At 41.8% G+C, this 23231-nt stretch overlaps 1 protein-coding gene across 2 annotated transcripts in view; it reads left to right on the plus strand.

Moving 5' to 3' along the window:
- Positions 1-23231, plus strand: part of LOC129089426 (ephrin type-B receptor 1-B) — a 142842-nt gene that overhangs the window by 109233 nt on the left and 10378 nt on the right. For both annotated transcript variants that reach the window (XM_054596876.1, XM_054596875.1), the window contains exons 7-12: positions 2101-2263; positions 4848-4956; positions 5943-6007; positions 10141-10329; positions 11599-11846; positions 13073-13288. In XM_054596876.1, the coding sequence (XP_054452851.1) occupies positions 2101-2263; positions 4848-4956; positions 5943-6007; positions 10141-10329; positions 11599-11846; positions 13073-13288 (990 nt within the window). The remainder of the gene's footprint in view (positions 1-2100; positions 2264-4847; positions 4957-5942; positions 6008-10140; positions 10330-11598; positions 11847-13072; positions 13289-23231) is intronic.

Raw genomic sequence — 23231 nt, forward strand, 5'->3', positions numbered from 1 at the left:
GTGTGTGTGTGTGTGTGTGTGTGTGTGTGTGTCTCATAATCCCTATTTGACTGGCAGCATGGAAGGGCCATTCCTAGCCAGTGCTCCCTCAAGGGATTCTCCCCCATTGGCAGATTGCCATCTGTCTGCTCACCTCTCGATTCAAACTCAACAGATGGAGGTGTGGTCCTGAGAAAAGCAGGAAGAGTGATAGCAGCACTAGGCAATTCCTGACCCCAAGTGGTCCACTTATCCAGATGAATAGGTGACTATGGCTGCAGTCTCTCATTGGGCTTCATGTCTTCTGCAGCTCTTTTAAATGTACAAGCTGCCTCTTTAAATTCAAGTTTCGAAATGTTTAGAGTATTTGTATGCTGCACATTGGGGAGATAACATGTTGTTTGATCTAATGGACAAAAGGTCTGTGATATGATTAAACTCTCTAACCCAGTTACATCCAGCATTCCATTTATAAACATCGCTTTCCTCTCGAAAGATAGAATGAAAGCCTGTTGGTGCGATGCTCTCCCCAATTCCAAGCCCAAACATTTGTCTTCATCAAGCCCAGAGTGTCCAATAAGAGCTAATGTGATTGCACAAATCATTATGTGGGGTTGCTCCGTCTGCTCAATGATGGAGCAACCGGAATGATTCAATTACACCAATCAGATTGGATAATGATTTCGAAGTGGGATGCTTCTGCCTGGAGTTTCTTATCGCTTCCTGCCATCATCTTCGTCCCCCAACCCCCTCCTTTGCTTACTCGTTGCATATCTACCTTTCCCAATCCACACTCTTGTCAACTCAGATTTGTTATTCATAGTTCATCAGAGCAGTCATACATGTATTATAAGATGTAGTCCAGCATACAATGATGTGTTTACCAAGCTTTAAAAAAACAGCCTGCCTCTATTTACACTGTTTTACTGACACAGGGAATGTTGCCCCTTCACTTTCAGCTGGCCCCCTCTCTCTCTATTATATGTCTGCATCTAGCTATCAGCAGCCTGCAGTGGTGGGTGTAGTGTAGGTGCAGTCTTATTTTCTGGCTGTCATATTCACTCTGGGTTATGGGAAGGTGACAGGCCTTAGTAATTACTGATCCCCCATATCAGATACCTCCAGCAAGCCCCAAACTACACTGCAGCAGACTGCCTGACTGGCTCTCTTGAGCCAGGAGAGAGAAAGACAGAGATACAGGATCTGGGGATCAGGTTTCATAGTTATTTACATAATGGCTGGCTATATGTATGCATACATACATTCATGTGGAAATACAACTTAGAGTTATTCAAATGAAAAACTGAGCATACGAAAAAGGGCAAATACCTTGATAGAATGTTACAACAGAAACTGCACCAAGCATTTTATACATTCCCTTTAAAGAAAAACTAAATGTTTTCTATAGGTGGAACTGGCCTGCCATCATATTTAATAAGCCGCCTACTTCATACAACAAGACAAGTAATGTTCAAACTTCTTGCTGTAATTAAACTGCCTCATGAAGCACATCTGAAGAGACTGACAAGTAATACTATTTAATTACTATTCAGAAGTAGCTATTGCTCTTTATAATTTGCAAGAATTGTTGCCTTAATTACCATATTGTGTAGGCGTGCTACTGAATGAATTGGACCTATAGTGTTTATGTGTGATTGCTGGACTTGTGTGTATTTTAATGTGTGAATACTTCTCGCAGTGCTGTGTATTTGAAGTTCAAACTGATCAAAGCCTTATTAAAAAGTCAAAGAAAAAAAAAAAACAAATGGGCCCTTAGGACCTAATTTTCTTTTTTAAATACATTTTTCTCTACTATCTACTGTTTTTATCCATCCTCTGTCAATACTGCTTATCAAAAGTTGACTACATCTCCTGTATATCTGGTTAAGAACAACTACAATATAAACTCTAAACTGATTTCCTCAAAATTTGGTCTACTTTCTCCATACTATATCCTGAATAAACTACACTTGATGAGTCTTTTTGTTGTCTCCCTGTCAAACTCCTGCTACTACTATTCTGGACCTTATCTAACAGTGTTTTCTCAACTCACCTTGCCGCTGACATCTTCTCTGGAAGTCATCTCTAACCTGCTCCCTGTGTGTTCGTTGCTCCTTTTAGGACCATGCAGAGATTAACTCCACCATCCTGCGAAGCCAAACTAACACTGCACGCGTGGAGGGCCTCAGGCCAGGTACAGTCTACGTGGTACAGGTGCGGGCAAGGACTGTGGCTGGCTTTGGCAAATACAGCAGCAAGATGTGCTTCCAAACCCTCACAGATGGTAAGGATTGTCGTGCCAGGAGAAACAGCTCTCTCTGTCTCTCTCTATCCCTCTCTGTCACTCTGTCACACATACACACGCCCTGTCTCTTTTTTACACTCTTGTCACTCTTTGTATTTGTTGTTGCATTATTATTATTAGTAGGTGGAGGGGAACCGTGATGTTGGATTGAACTTCTATTTCTACGGTTTAATTAATTTCAGGTTTGAGTGTGTGTGTGTGTGTGTGTGTGTGTGTGTGTGTGTGTGTGTGTCAGGTTGTGTGTGTGTGTGTGTGTGTGTGTGTGTGTGTGTGTGTGTGTGTGTGTGTGTGTGTGTGTGTGTGTGTGTGTGTGGGTGTGCTTTGAATATGTACAACTCTGAGTGTCTTTTCTTTGTGCTTCTAACTGTGCTTGATCCAAAATGCTTAGCTAATTGGTTTTTTCACCCGGCCCTTCTGTTGCTGAAGAGCCGTCCCAGAATGCATAGCTGTGATTAGTAGTTGATGAGATTAATTTTTTTGCCATGGGGGGGCTGGATTTTTGGAGAGGGGAAGGGGATGAAGAGGAGCTGAAACACCTGCTACTCGGCAAGGTTGGGGAACTAAGTTCATTAGTGTAAGTGCAAGGAGGTGTGTGTGCAGGGTTGGTAGTAGTGGTGTTGTACATCGCTTCTTCATTTAGTTCTTTTTCATAGAGCTGCCAGGCAGTAATATCTGTGCTAAATTAACAAAGCATGATTCAGTGTGGAAGGATTTAACAATTCACTGGATAACATTCAGTAGATTTTCAAAAGCGCATGCATCACTGTGCCTTGCTGGACTACTTGACTACCAAGCACGTGTGGCCATAGCTCAAAATATCAAAAACGTGAAAGACATTTTCACATTGGGTTGCATTAATGAAGATGTAAAAGATGAATGAGAGGGTGATGATCTTGAGGGAGGGGAAGATGGGAAGGTTATTAATGATGATGAAGGTGATCATCGTGGCTATTTACCAGCGCAGAGCAGATGTAGTGGCACAGTCATGGCCCCTTTGCATCACCCTCACGGTCACAATTTGTCTTTCTCTCGAACACATACACATGAGGGTGCACACGCTTCGCACCCGCTCACACAAACACTGTTTACAGTTCATCTGTTGGCTCGCTGCCATAGCACGACATTCGTCAAGGCAATTAGCAGCAGATGCTAGAGAACTGCTGAAAATCACACCCAAGGCTCCACCTCCTGCCCCTCTGCCAGTTTCTCCCTTCTCCTGTCAAGCCGCTTCACTGTATCATGAAGACACCCGCTCGCCACCAAACCGCTGCTCTCCCTTCATGTTTTTTCTCAAAACATATAATCCCTTTTGTCTTTCTGTCAGCACGTTTCCCTCTGCCTCCACAAGGTGTCTTTTTTTTTGCCACCTCTAGACACAAACACGTGTACTTGCAAGCAGTGCAGACTTGATTGACAGGTGTGATGAAAAAGAAATGATTGGTCCATCAGTAGGGTCACTGATGTCACAATTCTCAAGTTCTGTAATAGACTGAGGCCCTGCTAACTAACTGAATGTAATAGGAGCCCATTATCCACTGTAACAGGTAGCTATCAGATAGATGTCATATGTGTGTATTTTATATATATATATATATATATATATATATATATATATAGCTGTCCGGCTCTCAGGGAAAGTTCACCAACCACCATTCCCATATGGGTGAAGGGGAGATTTATCTGGACCTCTCACGCTTAATGTGCCTCCTCAAAACTTGAGAAGCCGGAACATCATACACACTGTTTGCTTGAAAAGTACCTAAATAAATGTGCAAGTTAAAAGAGTGAGCAATTCCTGTCACATTGAGCTTCCTTATATATCCCAGCTCTCACACCGCTTCGAAAATGCATTAGTTCTCCCGTTATCACTTTAATCCAATAGGCCCATTCTACAAGGGGGATTGGATTTAGAAGCTGCTGATTTGCCTGCAGCATGCTAAATCCCGCATTGCTTTAACTACAGTGTTTGCGGGTGCCAAAGTCGCAGGAAGACAGGCACACAAAAAGATAACTGAAAATTCTGCTGTGTAGAGATTTTAAGGCAGGCATTTAAGCTGTCCTCTGAACTACCACCAGCCTGGCCCGGCTATGCACATAAAACATGTTTGTGCTCCATGTGTGATTGGCAGTAGATGACTTCCTTTTCAACACCTGAGAAACAACATTCCAAGGTACACTTTCTTGCCTGCTCGTCTGTGACAGGTTTTGCAGCAGAGAAGACTGAGAGGCCGTCCGCGCTTTATTCTCACCATCAGTTTTATGCTTCTCTGTCACTCTGTGTCTCTCTCCTGGTTTATCAAACACAACCTGTCAGTCAGTCTTTCTAAAGCTCACCGGATTTCCGTCAGCGCGGGCTCAGCACAGAGATCTATATGTTTTTCTCTATCCATCCATACACCCAGTCTAACCAGTCGGCTCTGCCTCTTCTTCTCTCTATCTCTCCTTCTATCTCCCAAACACACAGTTACATACACACCTCTGAATGAACACAGTCATGCTTCTTAAGCTCTACCTAAGCCAGTCTCCATGTCTGTCCGTCTGTCTTTCTCTTTGTGTCACACAGATGACTTCAAGTCTGAGCTGAGGGAACAGCTTCCTCTGATTGCGGGGTCAGCGGCGGCAGGAGTGGTCTTCATTGTTTCCCTTGTTGCTATCTCCATCGTGTGCAGCAGGTAACCACAGTTCACCCTTTTGGTCACTTGCCGTACATGCATAAGCTGCTGCAAAGTTATTGACTATATTGTTACACCTATCCCTGACAAATAAACTTCTACTACCAATGTTTTTTCTTTTTGAAGGAAGCATAAACAAATCTAGCCCACTTTTTCCATTGTAATGACAGCATGTAGCTTCCTGGTGAACTTTGGCAAATATGGGGGTGGACATAGAAATATGAACACCATGCTTTGCAATACAGAAAGACAGATGGCAACACTGCATGAAAAATCTGAATCTAAACATATATGACTACTTTGCATACAATACATTCTGTCAAAGTAAAAGTCAACATTGTTATATCTGAAAAATTGCTTAAACTTTCTGGCATTCTTTGATACTGAAACTGATCCAGTACGGTATGTTTTTGAGACATAGTGTACTAGCATACAGCCACATCCCCAGGTAAAACTTTGGAACACACAGTATTTGAACTGCCTCCATAAACTCAAAGAGCATTTTGTAAAATGCTAAGTTGACATATTTTAAATGGAATATTCTATTTCCTAGAGAACCTAACAGCTCCTACTTTGCCCTGTTAAGTTACTTAAGTCAAGCAAATTTAATTTTGCAGCAGTTTGTCACACTGTCATATTCCTATCTTGCGCGACTTTAAATGAAAGTCAAGCTTTCTGCAGTGCTGCATGCAACTTTGAGCAAGTAAAGTGTTCATCAAATGGGCAGGGCTCTTTTGATGCTGAGGCAGAGGAGACAGATGAAAAGCAGAGAGATCCTATCAAGGTCTAATTAAAAATCAGCTCATTTTCATAAACTTAATTTGCCATTGCTAACCCCTCTGCAACTTATTCAATTTCAGCCACTTCATTTTCAGGCCATACAGCAAAACATGAAGAGTAATAAGGCCTCGTTTACACTTCCTTTCATCCTGTCACCTCTCTCTCTCTCTCTCTCTCTTCTCTCTCAATATTCATTGCTCCCTCAGGAAAAGGGCATACACCAAGGAGGCGGTGTACAGTGACAAGTTGCAACATTACAGCACAGGAAGAGGTGAGTCCATCCTAACACTTAAAGCCCATAAGAAAGTGGTTTAAGGTGTACTCCAAAAATCACGAGTGCTATCAGGCAATTGGTATGATTGTGTCTTACTATGTTGATTTTGATGCAGATCTAGTTCAAATCTTTCTCATCAACTAGATTTGAGGATTGTGCTGCATAGGTTCAGATATCTCTCTTCTGATTGTCCTTTACTATTTCATTGATATTGCTACACCTCCATTTTCCCCTTTGTCCAGTCCTCTACTTCTGCCATATAAAGTAAATAAGCATGTGAACTTATATTATATATAATGAAAAGAAAGTGAGGTAAAAGAGAAATTACCTGAGGTAGCAGGCATGTATGGATGTAAATTACATTTCCCTTCCTTTACACAACGGCACTGACTGACAGTCATCTCTCAGGGCTCTACAATAGCTGTGATTGAGTCATGTTTCAAGCACTCCCCTGGCTCCGACTGATGAGGGAAAGGAGCCTGGAGGGACACACATACAACCTTCCACACGCACACATACACACAAAAGGTTGTGTATGAGATTTGTACCTCAAATGAAAGCCCTATGTACTGCCGACCTAGCAGTCTGAAAAGGGGCTCACTCGAGGGGATAGAGTTTTGTTGAGCCTGACACAGCAAAGCGTTTCAGCATGGTTACTTTGTGTCAAAGCTAGAGCAGTGGCATCCGGGGTCTCATTAAACCTGGGCAGAACACTCGGTTTTGTCACAGGCTATCTTTGTGGTAACCAAATGCAATTAACATGAGTGGTGAAAATAAACAGAAGATCAGAGTCACTTTCAGCCCTAATCATAAAAAAAAGCAATGAAGTGGAGGGGAACTAAAATGCTGATAAGGGATCCTATTCATAGCTTTATTCTTTCAACCTTCAAACCACCAACACTCATGAAGTAATCCCCCACCCCATGATGCATTATTGTTTTCTATTCTCTCAAGATTTGACTGGCAGTTTTGTAATTACAGTATTCAGCGCAACAATTAAATAGCGCCGCTCAGCCAATTGTTTATTGTGAATCTTCAAGAATGTGTTGCCGGCTTTCACCCAGCTGTCTACTGTTCCAGCTGTTGCCACACACCTTAGATGATGTCTCCTCAATCCCAACCCACCTAATGTGACAGGCATCAAGGAGTATGGTGTTGGTACTGTAAATTCAGTAGTGCAGAGCGGTGTGGTCATGGGAGTAAAAGTGAGACCTCTAACATTACACCAAACACTGGGTGGGATGTCATGACAAGCAAGATTGGAACACAGGCATGAGCTCACACATTATTCCCACACACGAATCAAAGTGCTGAGGATTTCTGTTTGGTTTTAATAGCGAACAGTATCATCAGTTCATCCCAACATATTATACTCACCTCATTGCATCAGAGCATATACATTTTTTTCTCTTCAATTCCCTTTTACTCTTTCCACACATTAACAACCTGTCACAACCAGCTAATTAAACGGTAGAAGTTTTTCTTAGCGCTGCATGTTTACTTTATGCACTAGTGCTTCTCTGCATATGACTATCAACACATCCTTGAATCACGAATGTTCGAACCCTGTTTGTCGCTTTGTGGCTTCAGCTGTTGTTTATACTACAGCATCTTGTGCTAACACTGACTGAGAATGGGATTTAGAAGCCCATTTAACAAATCTAGTTGTTAGATGCCAAATATGTTTATACTTCAGTTGCTTTGCTTTTCTTGCAGCAGCATACTGCATTCGTACATGTGGTTTCAGTGAGAGCGCTTAAGCATAAACTGAATTGTTGAGCATCAGTAGAATACCAATCGTTATTGCCCTTCATCATCCTAAGTCATAGAGGTCAAACCACATTCCCGATAAACCCAAACTAGCATCTATACAAATGTGACTGTTAATCCCTACAATTTTTAGATCCCCTCTGTGATTTCCATGCTAATAAGCTGCAGTGTGTGTCTGACAAATGATTTACTGACATCAAACGATGGATAATTAGTTTGTGTTTAGGAAATAAACTCAACTCATTATACTCACAAAGCCACATAATAGATTAGTGTGCATCTCGCACTAACATGAAATGGGACCGTTTTCGTTATAGATGTACAGTGTCCTGCAGTTGTGCATATTAGTTTTTCAAAGTGGATAATCACATAAAACATATAATTACTATATACTGAAATTGACAAATTACAAATATTGTTAGGGAAAAGGAGTAAGAATAAATTATGTTTCTTTGGTAAAAGATTAATACATTAGCTAAATTATTCAACTAAAAAAGATGAGCATTATTGTAGCTACAGTTTCACTTACTGACATTGCTGTTTGTCTTCAGGCAATAAGACCTTTCTGTGTAGTAGAACCAGTAATTTGATTGTACCCATGCTAGTAATAGATTAATGTTAGCATTACTGCCGTAAGGTTGATTTGTGGATACATTAGGGCCATTCAGTAAACGAGCAGGGCAGACTAATAACAGGGTAAATGCTGGACATTGGTGAAAATAACATGGTTAAGTGCAGTGCAGTAAACTGTAATTCATAATTAAGGTCAACTAAATACCGTTTTAGAAATTGTGTTTTAGCCAAGGGATTTTGTTTGGATTTATAATCCAAATTCATTCAATTTATGAGTTTGACAATTTGTCTCATTTCTGTTATATGTGGCAGAGTAATTGGAAAAGGTATGAAGTGATGGTATGTGTTATATGCCCATGAGTCATCGCAGCAGTCATGCATTCTCTCCCGACAGGCTTGTTGTTTTTCATATGTTGGGTAAAAATACATTTGCTTCATACACTCAAATGAAGGAACTATGAAATATTTAAGCAGGAATCTATTTTTTATCTGATGGCCATAAAATAAAAGATGAGTTCAGTTAGCCAGCGCTGCACCAGAAGGAGGGAGAGAGATAAACTGTTTGCACTTTAAATTATGTATGAACGGGAACTCTGGACTGTGAATTAGAAAGTAATGGGTATATACATGTGGACGTGGACGTGCGCACATGTGTTTAATTTCTTATTTTTTTGTTGCATGGCTCCCTGCTGAGATTTTGAGTTCCACCCAGTGGTGTTGTGTGAGCAGCTTGGCGACACTTGTAGATAGAACGACTTTATGGAATGCAAAACTGTAAACCCTCTGATGGATTAACTTGAATCCAATCTGTATGGAATCTCTAATGAGCAATTACATTCACACAGACAGGGTTCAAGGCAATTAGTGAGCTAACTAGAATCAGCTTTTAGTCAAGAGCGAGGTGAGGCACCTTGATCCCTCCAAGACCAGACCTTATCCTCCTCGTGTCTCCTGAGACCCCTCCCACTCTCTATGTGGCTTATGCAAATAAGCAGGCACAAATTGACTAGATGGAGATGGGTTTATTCCAATCATGGCTGCCAGGGTTTTGACTAAACAGCTTTGAGAAAGAGGGCTGCCCTTGGGTGTCACTGTAGAAATGATGATTTGACGTCTGCTTGCTCGCCGTAATGTCCGTCTTGTGGCAGCGTGTATTGAATTTGTTTACAAGTGTTTTTCGCCACTTCTCCCCACCCGGCCTGTCAACACTGACAATCTCTCCTCCCTTTGCAGACATCTACCGTCTGTGAACTGAGTCACCTATTGCAAAACAGCATAAAGAGCTAGTTGATAGCACAGTGGTTTTATCTCTTTATGAGCTCCTACAGGGAAAGGCTGTGGGGAAATTGGTTTTACCACTATCAAAGAGCAGAGACTGCTAGTGTAATGTACATTTACATTTTCTATATACCCTCATCCCTTCATCTTTCTTTCTTTTTCTTTTCTGGTGTATTTCGCCATTCCAAGTACAGAATCTTGAAACCACCATTTTGTTGTCTGTTCTACTCCTGTAATAATCCACCTATACTATTTAATGTGCTAATATTAATTTGCATATTGTAGTATGCCTGTCTCTGAGGAGGACAATAGGGCAAATGGAGGATCATAATTTACAACTGTTAAGAGCTTGTAGTGATTGTAAGTAATGCTGTGTCACACTGTGATTTAGGCTACGACTTGAAAGGCAATTGCATTCATCAATTGTTCACAATAGACATTAGCCAAAGAAACAAAAAAAGAACGATGTCTTTTTCTGGAAAGCTCATTGAGCACTTTGGTTGTTCTAGAACTCTCTTTGCGAGCCGACATGTCTAACTGCCCCTCCCCACTGGGCTGCCCGACCCACTTCTCAGGCTCCCCTGGGATGAAGATCTACATCGATCCCTTTACCTACGAAGACCCAAACGAAGCTGTGAGAGAATTCGCCAAGGAGATTGATGTGTCCACTGTCAAGATTGAGGAGGTCATCGGTGCAGGTATGGAGAGTGGAATGGGTGCTATTGAACTATCTGTGTGTGTGTGTGTGTGTGTGTGTGTGTGTGTGTGTGTGTGTGTGTGTGTGTGTGTGTGTGTGTGTGTGTGTGTGTGTGTGTGTGTGTGTGTGTGTGTGTGTGTGTGTGCGTGTGTCATAAGGTGAATGTAGATTGCTAGGTTTTCATGTGTGTCTGCATGTTACATGAGAATGTCTGTATGCTTGTTTAGCCTGCATCTGTTCAAGGTCTTAAAGCACAGCCCTTTTTGCTGCCACATCACATGGGAACATGTCAAGGGCCTATGTCAAGAGCAATAGCGGCATATAGGCCAGCTACCTTGGGACCTAATGGCATTGGAAATAACTCAAGCCTTGCAGCCTATTCCCTGTGCTTCTCTGTTTTTGGAGCCTATTAGTGTTAGTCTCTTACATGTTCTGGCTTGCCCCTTTCATTAACCTCACAATGGGTGGAGATTTTTTTGTAATTTCTTTATTCATTGTTAAAATGTCTGTTAAAATTGATGAGCTGCTTATTGAGGGCTGATTGCTTTGAAGGAAATTCTGAGCATCTGGAGGCTATTATAAAGTCAGCTTTATATGTCCATGTCTCTCCAACATTTCTTTTTCCTAGGGACAGGTCACACCTTGTTTTTTTTTTTACAGTAGGAAGGGCATGCTGATACCGTATGTGTTGGTTAATTTAGAGGCAAACATACACCCTGGTAATGAAACTGGGCCTGGAATAGATCCTGTGGACCGGCCTACTCAGCAAGATAGGTGTGAGGAAGTGACAGAGAGATAGGATAGGGGTAAGGATGCAAGGGTACAAACTAATTAAAGATTTCCGTTTTTGTTGATTTCACTGTGTGGTGTCTCTGCAGGACATTAAGGTGGTGATAATTAATCAAACAGATTCCAGATTTTTACCAGATAGTGCTTGCCTGTTTTTCTTTGATTGGGGAATACGAAGACATTTGGCTGGCTTTTAGGAAAGATAAATAGTGGGAGTCAGAGGAGCCCTACTGTTAAGAATAACATGAAGGCGAAACACTAGAGGAGTATTGGACAACACTCAGCATGCTTGATATAGACTAAATGACGATCTATAATATCTGCCAAGAGACTTGAGATGTGAATAAGCTTGACAAATGAATAGATTTAGATCCCATCAACTCTACTAATCTTTTGTGTGATCACTTTTTCATCAGACAAAAGTAGATCAGCTCTCATTTTTTAAAGAGCAACCACTTTACACCTCTCATTTCCCCTCAAGGTGAATTTGGGGAGGTGTACAAGGGCCGTTTGAAGCTGCCTGGGAAGCGGGAGATCTATGTAGCTATCAAGACCCTGAAGGCGGGCTACGTGGAGAAACAGAGGCGCGACTTCCTGTCTGAGGCGTCAATCATGGGCCAGTTCGATCACCCAAACATTATCCGTCTGGAGGGTGTAGTCACAAAGAGCCGTCCAGTCATGATCGTCACAGAGTTTATGGAGAATGGGGCCCTTGACTCATTCCTCAGGGTGAGTATTTTCTGTCAACTCATAAATGTACTTCATACAAAGTTGCAAATATTTATATGAGATGATCAAAAGTCCTATTCATGAGTTGAATAGAAACCTTGCATTATGGAAATGAGAAACAAATTAGAAATTAATTGTTAAAGAGTCCACAAAAAGGAGTCCATGCTAAGAATCCCTTCTAATACGAATCAGAATGAGCCTCATAAACCTTCTTTTTTTTTGTTTCATGACAATGAATATTTAAATCATTCTTAATATGAGAATGTCCATTAGTTAGCTCTGTCAGCCCTTAATTTCTCTATTAATGCTTGACACTTTTAATGGACTCTTTACTCTTTCTTTTATTGTCAAGATTGAGCAGACATACAGCTTAATCAATATTCAACTCGCTTTTTTCCTCCTTCAATCTCATGGATTGGTGTTCTATTCCACTTTGATCTAGGGTGGGTTTAAAGGGGCTCTTTGAAGTTGGCTTTGCTAACCGCCATATCCGACTTGTGTTTCCATCGATCTCCCTTACCCTCTTATTTGTTACTGTGTTTCGGGGGTTCAAAGCTTGCTCTTCAGAGCATCCGGACAGGGGTAGGGGCACCATGCGTTGATGCTGAAGAGATTGATGCCTGCATGCAAGTCTATTTTTCCTTAGGATAAAAAGAGGATTCGAAAGGCAAAAAAGATCCCAGGATGTCAATTTTGTAATATCAAAGTGAAAACAACAAAAACATTTAAAATGAGGGGCAGGAATGAAAACCTAACCTTTAATAGTACATCATTAGTTTATTAACGTTAGAAACAACGTTGCTCCAACCTCAAATAGATGGGAAAGCTGGTAGATTAGCCTACTTCTTATGTACATGCCAGCTCAAAAAACACATCTAGTCCCATTCCCACTGTAATAGCATGCACCCTCTGGCTGTGATGATAATGATATACTAGATCTTCAAATTCTGGTGGAGAGATCCACTGGGCAGCCTTTCTGAAGACATTACTAATAGAAAATCTGTATGTCTTTGCAATAACAACATTTAAGCGGGGAATTTCCAGTCAACATAGTATCTATGATTCAGTAAAGAATCAACATTCTTAGTTCAATATCATTGAAAAAAGCAGTTATATTTCCATTTGCTGACATCTCTCTATCCTCCAGCTATTCTCATTTATGTTAATCGTGACAAAGTTTATATATATATATAACTGTTTTTAATTGTTTTGTCTCTGTCCTCTAGCAAAATGATGGTCAGTTCACGGTGATCCAGTTAGTGGGAATGATGCGTGGGATCTCAGCAGGGATGAAATATCTCTCAGAAATGAACTACGTCCACCGTGACCTGGCTGCACGAAACATTCTGGTCAACAGCAACCTTGTGTGTAAAGTGTCTGACTTTGGCCTGTCACGCTACCTACAGGATGACACCTCCGATCCCAGCTACACCAGCTCTCTAGTGAGTACTTGCAGTGTTCAACTTTATTTCAAAGGCCATTGGCAACATTTCTTTTTTACTAATCTAGTTTTTTAAGTGTATTTTTTATTGACATTTACAACAATCGAAACATCTTAAAACCCAGCACCTATCAGTCTAATAATCATTGTTGCTTCTATGTCTCATTCTTTTAGAAGGTCTCGGCAACCTTTCAACTATTCAGTGCCTTTCAATTCATATTAGCTGTCTGTCTTCCTCATCCTCCTTCCTCCTCTTTTCCTATACTCTGCAAGTCACGGACCAGAGGTCTGTCACATCTTCATTAGTGTGGAGACGAGCCTCCTCTGGGAAGGCTCCTCTCTCGTTGACATGCCCAGAGTGCAGAGAAACCAAAGGGCATTGCGGCCTCTCAAATTGACAGCTACCACCCCCCCCCCCCCCCACCCCCTCTCTCTCTCTCTCTCTCTCTCTCTCTCTCTCTCTCTCCCCCTCCCTCTTCTCTCTCCCTCCTCATTCATTATTACTCGGGCATCATGGGAGGCTTTGGCTCCTCATTAACTCCTCCACACTACAGATCTGTAATTATTAGCAGCCATCGTTAGTTCATCTTCTGCCTCTCCTCTTCCTAATTCAAAACACACTCTTACACCCTCGCAAACACACAGCGCAGGTCATTAGGACTCCCGGCATGCCCGAGGTTGTGCATGTTTTTTATTTTTTGTGTGTGTGTGTGCGTGTGTGTGTGTGATGATGTGTATTTGTGTGTGCAGGCCAATGAGCATGCGTCTAGTATCATCTCTTTGGCTCTGCTTTTAGACTTTTGTGCTTAAAGTAGCTTGTTTTACTGTCTATATATCACGTGTGTTGGAGCATTTTGATGACAGCAAGGTCTTGTGCAAGCAGAACTGGTCAATAAAGTAGATGTTAATTAATATTATGATACCTAAAGATATATATATATATTTTTTTATTCACTCACATTGTTAGTTTTATAAAAATGTAATTTGAAACATTAAACAATTCTGCCATACACTGTTATTTTGCAAGTCACTGCACCATGTCCTGTATTTTACCTGTCCTCCTCTTATCTTGGGTCAGCAGCCTCCAGTGGCTCTACACAACCTATTCTGACAGTCTTGCCTGGGAGAAGAATTTTTCTCTTATTTGATAAAACCACCTTGGGGGTTCTCTGAAAATGATTTATTGTATACACTGTTAATTTGCAGCATTGTAGTAGCACTGTATATATTATTAATAAATATGAGTATATTATGCTATAAAAAGAGCCTGTTCTAGAATTAGTTTCAGTGTTATTTCAACACATGCAAAACTTGTGATCAAAAGTATACAATCAAATAGCCCTCTGAGTCAGTACTACCCAGGTATAAAAAGAGAGTCCTCAAAATAATTTGTCGTCATCTAAATGTAGGCGAATAAACAAAAGACACAAAGTACTTTACTTCTATTTAATTTGTGTGGCTGAGTTTAGGCAGAGACGAAGGTTATGATATTGTAACCCTCCTCCAATCACAATCAGGCATCCACTGAAATTTTGCTCGCAGTTCCCACTGCAGGAAGGAGGCACCCATTACTGGGTGATGCCTCCTGATCCCCTCCAATAATTGCTTGAATAGAAGGTGGCAGAAGACCGGTTGGCTGCTGCAAACACTCTCACAGCCAGCCCTCTATCCACCAAACACTCCGAAAAGAAAGAATAGACCCAGCTGCTTAGGACAGGGAATCTAGCCTCCTTTCCTTGCGTCAATGTTGGAACCCTGACCTCTTTGCATACAACATTCCTGTATGGACAGTCCAGCCTTCCTCAGCTTTCCCTCTCAGGTGCAAAGCCTTGAGAGGATGGCCCAACAGGAGATTGATGAGGCGGAACAGCGTAAAGCAGCTGACTTGACCATGGCACTTGTCCAAAAGCGTCCACTCCAAGGGTGGTTCATCCTGTACTGCCAGGGAGAACCATAGCGGGTGGCGGGTGTTGCGTCGGTTGGTGAACATATCCACTTCCGCTTTACCACCTTGGGGTGAAGCCTCAACTTGTCTTGTAGGGGTTTGCCTCTTTACGCCCCTGTTCTCTAGTCCCAGAACATGAAGAACCTTCTAAAACAACCACAGGCTCACCACTTTCTCCAACAGGGCAGTGACACACTGCCTGCCTGATGTAGGCCACCCTGGTGCTGTTGTTTGTTATCACCATCACTTTCTTCCCACACTTGCTTCAGGGGTCTGAAGTGCTGGAAGACTAAGAACACTGCCTGTAGCTCGAGTGGGTTGATGTGTTGGTCCACAAGACACCACCGCTCTCCCCAGGCAAGCTGGGCTGTAAAACCATGGCAGAGAATGATCACCGGCTCGGGTGGAAGCAGCGGAGAGAGATGTAGGCAAACACTTCCTGCTACAGTGGTCATCACTAGCAGGAAGTTCCTGTGGAGATTTGTCAGTGGAGGACTTCCTTGGGATGCTGATGTACTGGACACCGAGATATTGAAGTCATGAATATCTGCCAACTAGGGTGGTGTCTCAGTAGGGATGACCGGAGGCAGAGCATTAGTGGGTGGAGTGGGGACCTTGACGGCATCGATCTCCAGCTCCGGCTTGTTGTCATCACAGCAAAGCATCGTGGGCAGCGAGGTTCGTAAGGCGCTGACACCATTGTTGGAGATGAGCAGTCAGTGGCGAATGTGTAGTCGTGATTGGAGGGGAGTCCAACCCATAGATTCCAGGAGAGTGTGGAGCCTGTGTGTGTTATAACTGCTCTCTGTTAGAATTATTACTTCAGGTTATATGCAAAAACACACACGCACAGCACAGAGGGTAAACAATCAGAAGGTGGTAGTCCAAGAAGTGACATAAGGGCCAGAGGAGACGTGACATTACATTGGTGAGGCTAGGAGCTAATTGCTCCCCAGGAATAGCTTGCTTTGTATGCTTGACCCCTATGGGTAAACCTTGCTGAATGGGTCGTATTTAGCACCAAAGAGGAGTAGCTCCCTGTTGTCTGCGCTGCTGAGCTTGCTAATAAAACAGGGAGTTAAAGGTGGGGATTGGATTATAGATTGCATTCCGCATTTTGATGTTGTTTAATGCAAACAAAGTCTCCTTCAGGGCATTATCGGGAGAGTCAATAGAGCAGGTGAGGTTTGAAGTCTGAACCTAGGGAGCTGTTTTGATGGTAACGCACTCAGTTCTTTTGATGGTGTGTCTTTTTTACCAATAGCGATTTTAAACAAGCACATCAAAGCTTCGGCTGTGCTTCACTTTCATACTGAGTGCTGCCTTATTATCATACGCATCCAGATTAAATCTTCAGTGCTATTTTCATTCCTTCCAAATCGAGAGAGTGGTTTCATTCATATCACATTACAAGAGTCCGCCAATATGCCTGTTAAAGTCTTGAATATAACTAAATAATGATTGTCTAAAATGACAACAGTTCATAAAGACCTAGCTGATGTTGTCACGGGCTTCCATTTCACCTGTCCTCCTAACCCTTCATCCACTGTATTCAGGGGAACATACAAACAAGCATAGGGGGGAGTGGGTGTCCACAGTTCCTCCACAGGGTCCTAAACTGTGATTAAGCTATGCATGGTGCCCTTCACTCCTTGACTTCTGCAGCTACGACCTGACGCTAACCAATCAGTGAGCAAGGCTGGCGTGGCAGACAAGGCGGGGGAATCTGGAAAATTAAATTGCGCTGACATGCAGTGATTTACATCCCCATCGACCTCCTCCTCCAGCAAATTAATCACCTCCTTCCCTCTACTGCTTTTCTAATTTTTCCCTGCAATTCGAGGCACAGCAATTACAGTGCCTGCGGTGTGATGCTGGATGTATGGGTAGGGGGACATGCTGGTAATTGTGTTAACCCTGGATGTGGGTTCACTCTGGAGCATTTCTGTGGAGGTTTCAGAGACAAGGGGGCTCTCCTCTTTCTCCATTGGCTGCCAACCAAAATCGTGATTAATTAGGCTAACAGGACAAAGCTTGGACTGCATTGGTCTTGGTAAAGTGAGATTTGCTAATTATTTGAAAGACTTTAAAGGCAATGTGTTTCATTGCATGGGTGGCTTTTTCTTGGATTTGTACTTGCATCACGGCATGATTAAATATACATGGTTGCATAGTTTAAGAAGTTGCCCATAGGAGCATGATCACAAGTTCAGGTGAGATGTGAGTGGCCCTGCTTACCTGGCAAAGATGAGGATTGATTTGAGAACACCCGGTGAACCAAGAAGACTTTCACATTACTCTCTTTATTCAACGATCCATCTGTCTAAGGAGCCATCCATCCATGCATCCATTTCTTTCCTTTTTCTCCACCTGTCCACTTCTTTCCCATTTCAAGGCTTTTCCCGCAACACAAAGGCACATCAGGACGCAATACTCAGTGTAGATGTGACGAATGATGCGTCAAACTGTTTGCGGTGGTGATGCGTCATGTGTTTTTCTGTGTTTTGCAGTCATGGGTGAGTGAAAGTCAGAGAACTGGGCATAGCCACTGGGGTTTATTGCACAGTTAGTTTGTGGCTAAGATAAGAGAGCAAGTGATCAATATGAAATGTCTGTGGATATGTTTCCAAAATCTGTCTTGTGAGAGTAGTGTGTCAAGTCTAACACAGCTTTGCCCCAGGGCCATAGTGAGGGAGGCAGGTGAGGGTCAGGCATTTCTGCTTATGCCTCATCTGACATTGTGAAACGTCTATCACTGCCTTCCATGTCACGCCATTGTGAATTAATGGGCATGTCTGTGGTTAGAAGTGTGTGTTTGTGCTGTGTTCCGGGGTATACACATATATGTCCCAGAGGTACTTTTCTATATGTATGTGTTTTTAGATGTGTGTGTGCGTGTGTTTGGTGCTTGTATCATTGAGGCTGAAAGGGGTTGAAAGGCGAGGTCACACAGAGCCAATAACAAAGCTCATCCGTCAAATCCCTGTGACCTGAGTGACATTCTCTCAGCTCCGCTCCAGTGCTCACACTATGTGGATTGCGCTGTTGTTTCTGTCATTTGTCTGTTTTATATTTGCATCCTTTCGCCCTTCTCTCTTTGGCTTCAGGCCCATGCACTTTTTTGGCTTGTCTTCTCAACTTGTAGTGAAATATTTATGCACTGCAAGTGAAAGGGACAGAGTCTCTGGGTAAACAAGAAGGGAAATGGGAACATAGCAAACAAGGGGACTTTTTCTGACATATCAAATTTGTTTACATATGTATATATATATATAAATATTTGTGTGTGTGTTTGTCGCCACTATGGCCATAGCTTATAGTACTACTGGTACTGCATCATACCATACAGCAAGGACATGCCCACAATTCTCCCCATTATCACAGCCAATTTTAGGCAAGCATCAAGTTCATATACACAAATATTAGATAGAGATGCACAAACTAAAAATACAAATATACAGATAAAGATATCATGTTTTTTATTGCCATTTCATGTAAAGAAAAAAAAGATTTAGCATTTGAAATATTCAACAGCTGTTTCCACCAATAGGCTTACAGTGCTAATGCTATAAAATGACCTACTGTTAATTTATATCTCATATTTGCTGTCTGCTTCCCACTACACCATGTGGCAATTCAACACTGCTGTATTGTCATCAATGGGTATATACCTCACTCTTGGTAATATTAAAAAACATTTTAAGATCAAGAGCTTTTTTTTATTTATTTTTTGATATAAGATATAAGTTAAGTGAGATGTTGATCCACTGATTCTCTTTGATGATGCACAGAAGTTGGACATTCTCCCTCCATATTTCCACAAGCCTAGGTTTACTGTCGGCTATTTTCGATGTTCAAATACAACCTGAGTACACACATATGTGTTGTTCCTGTTTTGTAGCTGGAACAACACAAATTCAAATTCATGTTTTCTCGAACTCTCACTGGCTATATCTGAAGTTGTAGCTCTATATAGTAGCAATTGTTCTAGAAAACATCCAGTGCTGATACCTCCAAATGTATGAGTTGGCAATTTGTTTGAACCGGATGTCGCCCACATGACGTGTGGTAAGATTATCAGAACAACTTCCAATGTAATTGCTGGCATTTCACACATACCCTGCTGTTTCCGACTCTCTTATTTAAGCTTGAGGAAGGCGTTGACTAGTACATACAGATTCCAAGTACTTACTGGCATCTATCCATTCATTGGGAGAGCACGTATAGAGTTTCATGCTCTTCTTCACAGATCCTCCACTTCCCCACCCCACATAAGTATGAGTCACCACTGCAGTGACGATGCATGATCCCAATCTGGCTTCCCACTCTAGTGTCCTGCCAAGCTAAAGTCGTTGCTGCTGGAAATAGAACCACACTCATGCTCATAAATAATTGCAGTGAAATACTAAAAATGCTACCCTACCCTGGTTCGTTGTTATCTCTTGACTTTTTTTTTTATTTGAAACTAATTAAGTTGTTTTCAGGCTAATTTTATTTAGATTGCAGAGTTTAATTTGCTCAGTCTTGGGTTAAATATAGCAGCAGACAATTTCCAGGAATGGAAAAGAATATGAATATGAAAGAGGTGTAGGTTCTGAAAAACAGAAGGAGAGTAACATGATCCATAACTTGTCCCTGCATCAAAGAGGGAGCAACCATCCAAAGCACTTCACCTTGATTTATACCTTCTGTCGTGTTTGCCAGAGTCAGTATAAGGTGGCCATTGATTTGCCATCTGCGGCTGTTGGATGCATTTGCATCTGAGCAGGATTTACAATGAAGTAGTTTGTGTATAACCTAATCAGTGTAAGAGATACCTTCTTTGTTGGTGAGCTTGTGTTTCCTTATGAATAATTTAAGGCAGATTGCAATGTTATAAAACAGAGATTACATTACATTACATTACAGTCATTTAGCAGACGCTTTTATCCAAAGCGACTTACAATCAGTAGTATATTGCATATCATTCACACACTGATGACAGGGCTACCATGCAAGGTGCCACCATCAGACTCTAACTAACATTCATACAACATCCAGTCCACACCGATGGCAAGCCTTCGGGAGCAACTTGGGGTTAAGTGTCTTGCCCAAGGACACATCGACTGCTGAAGCCGGGTATTGAACCGCCGATCCTCTGAATGGAGAACTACCTTGCTCCACTACGCCACAGCCGCCAGAGATTTAATCAGTTGTTTAACGAAAGCAGTAATTTCCCAATAAGAATCTTAAAAAGCCAATGGGATTTTTGCATGTAACTCAAAACCCATTAAAAAAAATTGGCTTTGAGGCAAGGGAACCAGAAGTGCAAAATAATGCCATTGGAGATGATATAGGAGAATTTTTACAGTATTTTTTAACACATCCTTCTTTACCCTATTGATTATTAAAGTATTGGTTTTGTATTTGTATCTTATTTCTCAGTTAAAGAACACTATTTAAATAATAGCGTAAATCTGAAACTATTTATTTTTTAGTGTATTATGCTCTCACTTACACTGTAACCTGACTGGATTTCAGTTCCTTTCAGTAATTCTTTTTGAAATGGGATCAGGATGCTATAGAAAGAAGGTCCCTTGCATAAAGCATAAGTATTTTAATCTTTTTTTTTAGAAGTAGAGCAATTATGGGGGCTATTCTGGGTGTGTGGCATTTTTTCATTCCCTTCTGTTCTCTTCCTACGCAGTACAGAGACATTTTCAGAATTTCGTTTGTTAATCAAACCTAAAGACGAGCCTATTGTGAGACCGTCTGGGATCTTTGGAACACGAAATAAAACTTGCAAATGCTTTTCTCAAGTTTTGCATGACTCCATTGTATATATAGTTTACATGTGGAAAGGAATGTGTCTATCTCTCCACCATACATTCCCATGGGTGTCTGAGAAACCAACATCTCTGTCACCAACCTCCACCCCCTTTTGTTCTATTTTCCTCCCCATCTCTCCATATCACTCTTCCTCTCCTGGCCTCTCTCCATTTCTCTCAGTCTCTTTCTCTTTCTATTTGGGCAGACATCCAGGGCAGATCGTTGCTCTCAGGATTTCATTAAAGGGATGTTGATGGAGCACTCTCCCCAGCCTAAGTAAATGTGCTCAAGTCCATTTGAGTGTGCATTGTTTGGAAATAGATAACTGAAGTTGGAGGAGTAAAGGGAAGGAGAAGAGAAGAGATGAAGGAACAGGGGAGAAAATAAGACAGTGAGAAGGATATTTGCATATTTGTCTACCAGATTTAGGAGAAAGTTTACTTGGAATCTCTAAATAGCTTCTGTGAATTGAAAAAGATTAGTAAAAACAAGACACAAACACTGAACTCTTCTTTTTTTCATTTACAGTACGTTTATCTGGGACATTGCTGCATGTTAGGGTTGACTAGTCATTGTACTCTGAAAGGTATATTTGCTTCAGATTTTACTTCATTCTGCAGCAGCATGTCAGTGACAGTCTACATGAAGATATCTAGCAAATTGGTGGATAGATTGCTCAAGTCACTGCAAAGACATGACAGGTGTTTCATATCATTGCTACGTGTATCAATGTCTATACACACACATTATTGGGCCAAAAGACCATTACAGACACCAGTAAGTACACCCTCGCCACCACATGTTTATCCTTCATCTGTTGGACCTGGCTGTCACAGGAACACGCTCGTCTCAACATGATACCTCTTAACCTGACAGTCCCCGCACATCTCTGTTGCAGTCGCACTCCAGACATGTCGCTAGCTGTCACAACTGGCCACCGCCTGACACAGACGGTCACAACCAGGTGGAACCAGTACTGTAATCTCATTCTGGTGACATCTGGTTGACAGCACACTCCTGTGTCTGCTCAATGTGTTCTAGACAGGAACTATGTGTGCCAACACGGCTGGATGTGTTGTCCACATGACTAATGTGGAAATTCAGACAAAGAACAGTAATTGCTAATGTCACAAAGTGTGGATAATGGGCAAGAGTTTTTTTTGACAGCATATGGTAAGGTATCTTTGTGGCACATTTATTTCAGGTTTTCATGCCCTCATGGCCACTCACTTTTTCTTCACAGCGCCAACATTTATCACCCAGAAAATAGACCCATCCAGTATCTCTGGAGAATCAGGCACTCTATGTCACCCACTTTATTTATTATCACGGGAGTTTTGCAAAGTGTCACTTGATATCATTACAGATTACTCCTCTCAAGGCCTGGAAAGTTGCGCAGCTCCAGTGACTGTGCTACATTCTGGTTTATCTACACAAATTCTGAGTTAACTGTCCGAGATAATAGCAGTGTGTGAATTCAGTTTCAGGGGCGATATTTCACTTCAAGGCAAACAGAAAACAGCTTGTTCCTTCTTCAGTAGCCAGCACAAAATACCATATCCAAAGAGCTCTCCCCACGCTCTGAGGCTCCACACAGCATTCCTGCTATTGTGTTGACATTAGGTCTGTTTTAATTCCCATCATCACTTCTACTAGCCCCCAACTCATTCCCTCTGGTATTAGCGCTCTTTTTACTGGAAAAAAAATGCTTTTTATTATGTTTTTGCCTTCTTCCTTGTATGCATGAGCTGTTCAGCACTTCATGTTATTAAAGTAGGATTTTTGGCAGAGCTATCACTGGCCCACAGCAGTAATTACTAAGGGTTTGCATAGCTGCCTCTGATTCACCCGCCTTGGAAATGTTATTACTACAGTCTGTCTCATTGGAGGCGCACAAGGACCTTCTTGTGAAGCTTGTGTCTTTGCTCAGGCCATTTCAGTGACACTCGGCTCATATCCCCTACAAGGTCCTGGGGCGTGAGACCAGATGTACAGAGCGAGGGAGGGAGTAAGCGAGTAATGATAAAGAGTGGCCATAATAGGGAGCATCTCGCTTGGAGCAACAATTTTTTTCATGTTATTCTGTGTTTATTTCTTCGTTTTTTCATCTTATGGTTGTTCTTTCAAATTAAATAATTGACTTGAAGCATTGCCCCTGACAGAGTGACAGATGAAGAGGAAGGGGATTGGA

The sequence above is a fragment of the Anoplopoma fimbria genome, chromosome 3 (assembly GCF_027596085.1).
Source record: "Anoplopoma fimbria isolate UVic2021 breed Golden Eagle Sablefish chromosome 3, Afim_UVic_2022, whole genome shotgun sequence".
Taxonomy (NCBI): domain Eukaryota; kingdom Metazoa; phylum Chordata; class Actinopteri; order Perciformes; family Anoplopomatidae; genus Anoplopoma; species Anoplopoma fimbria.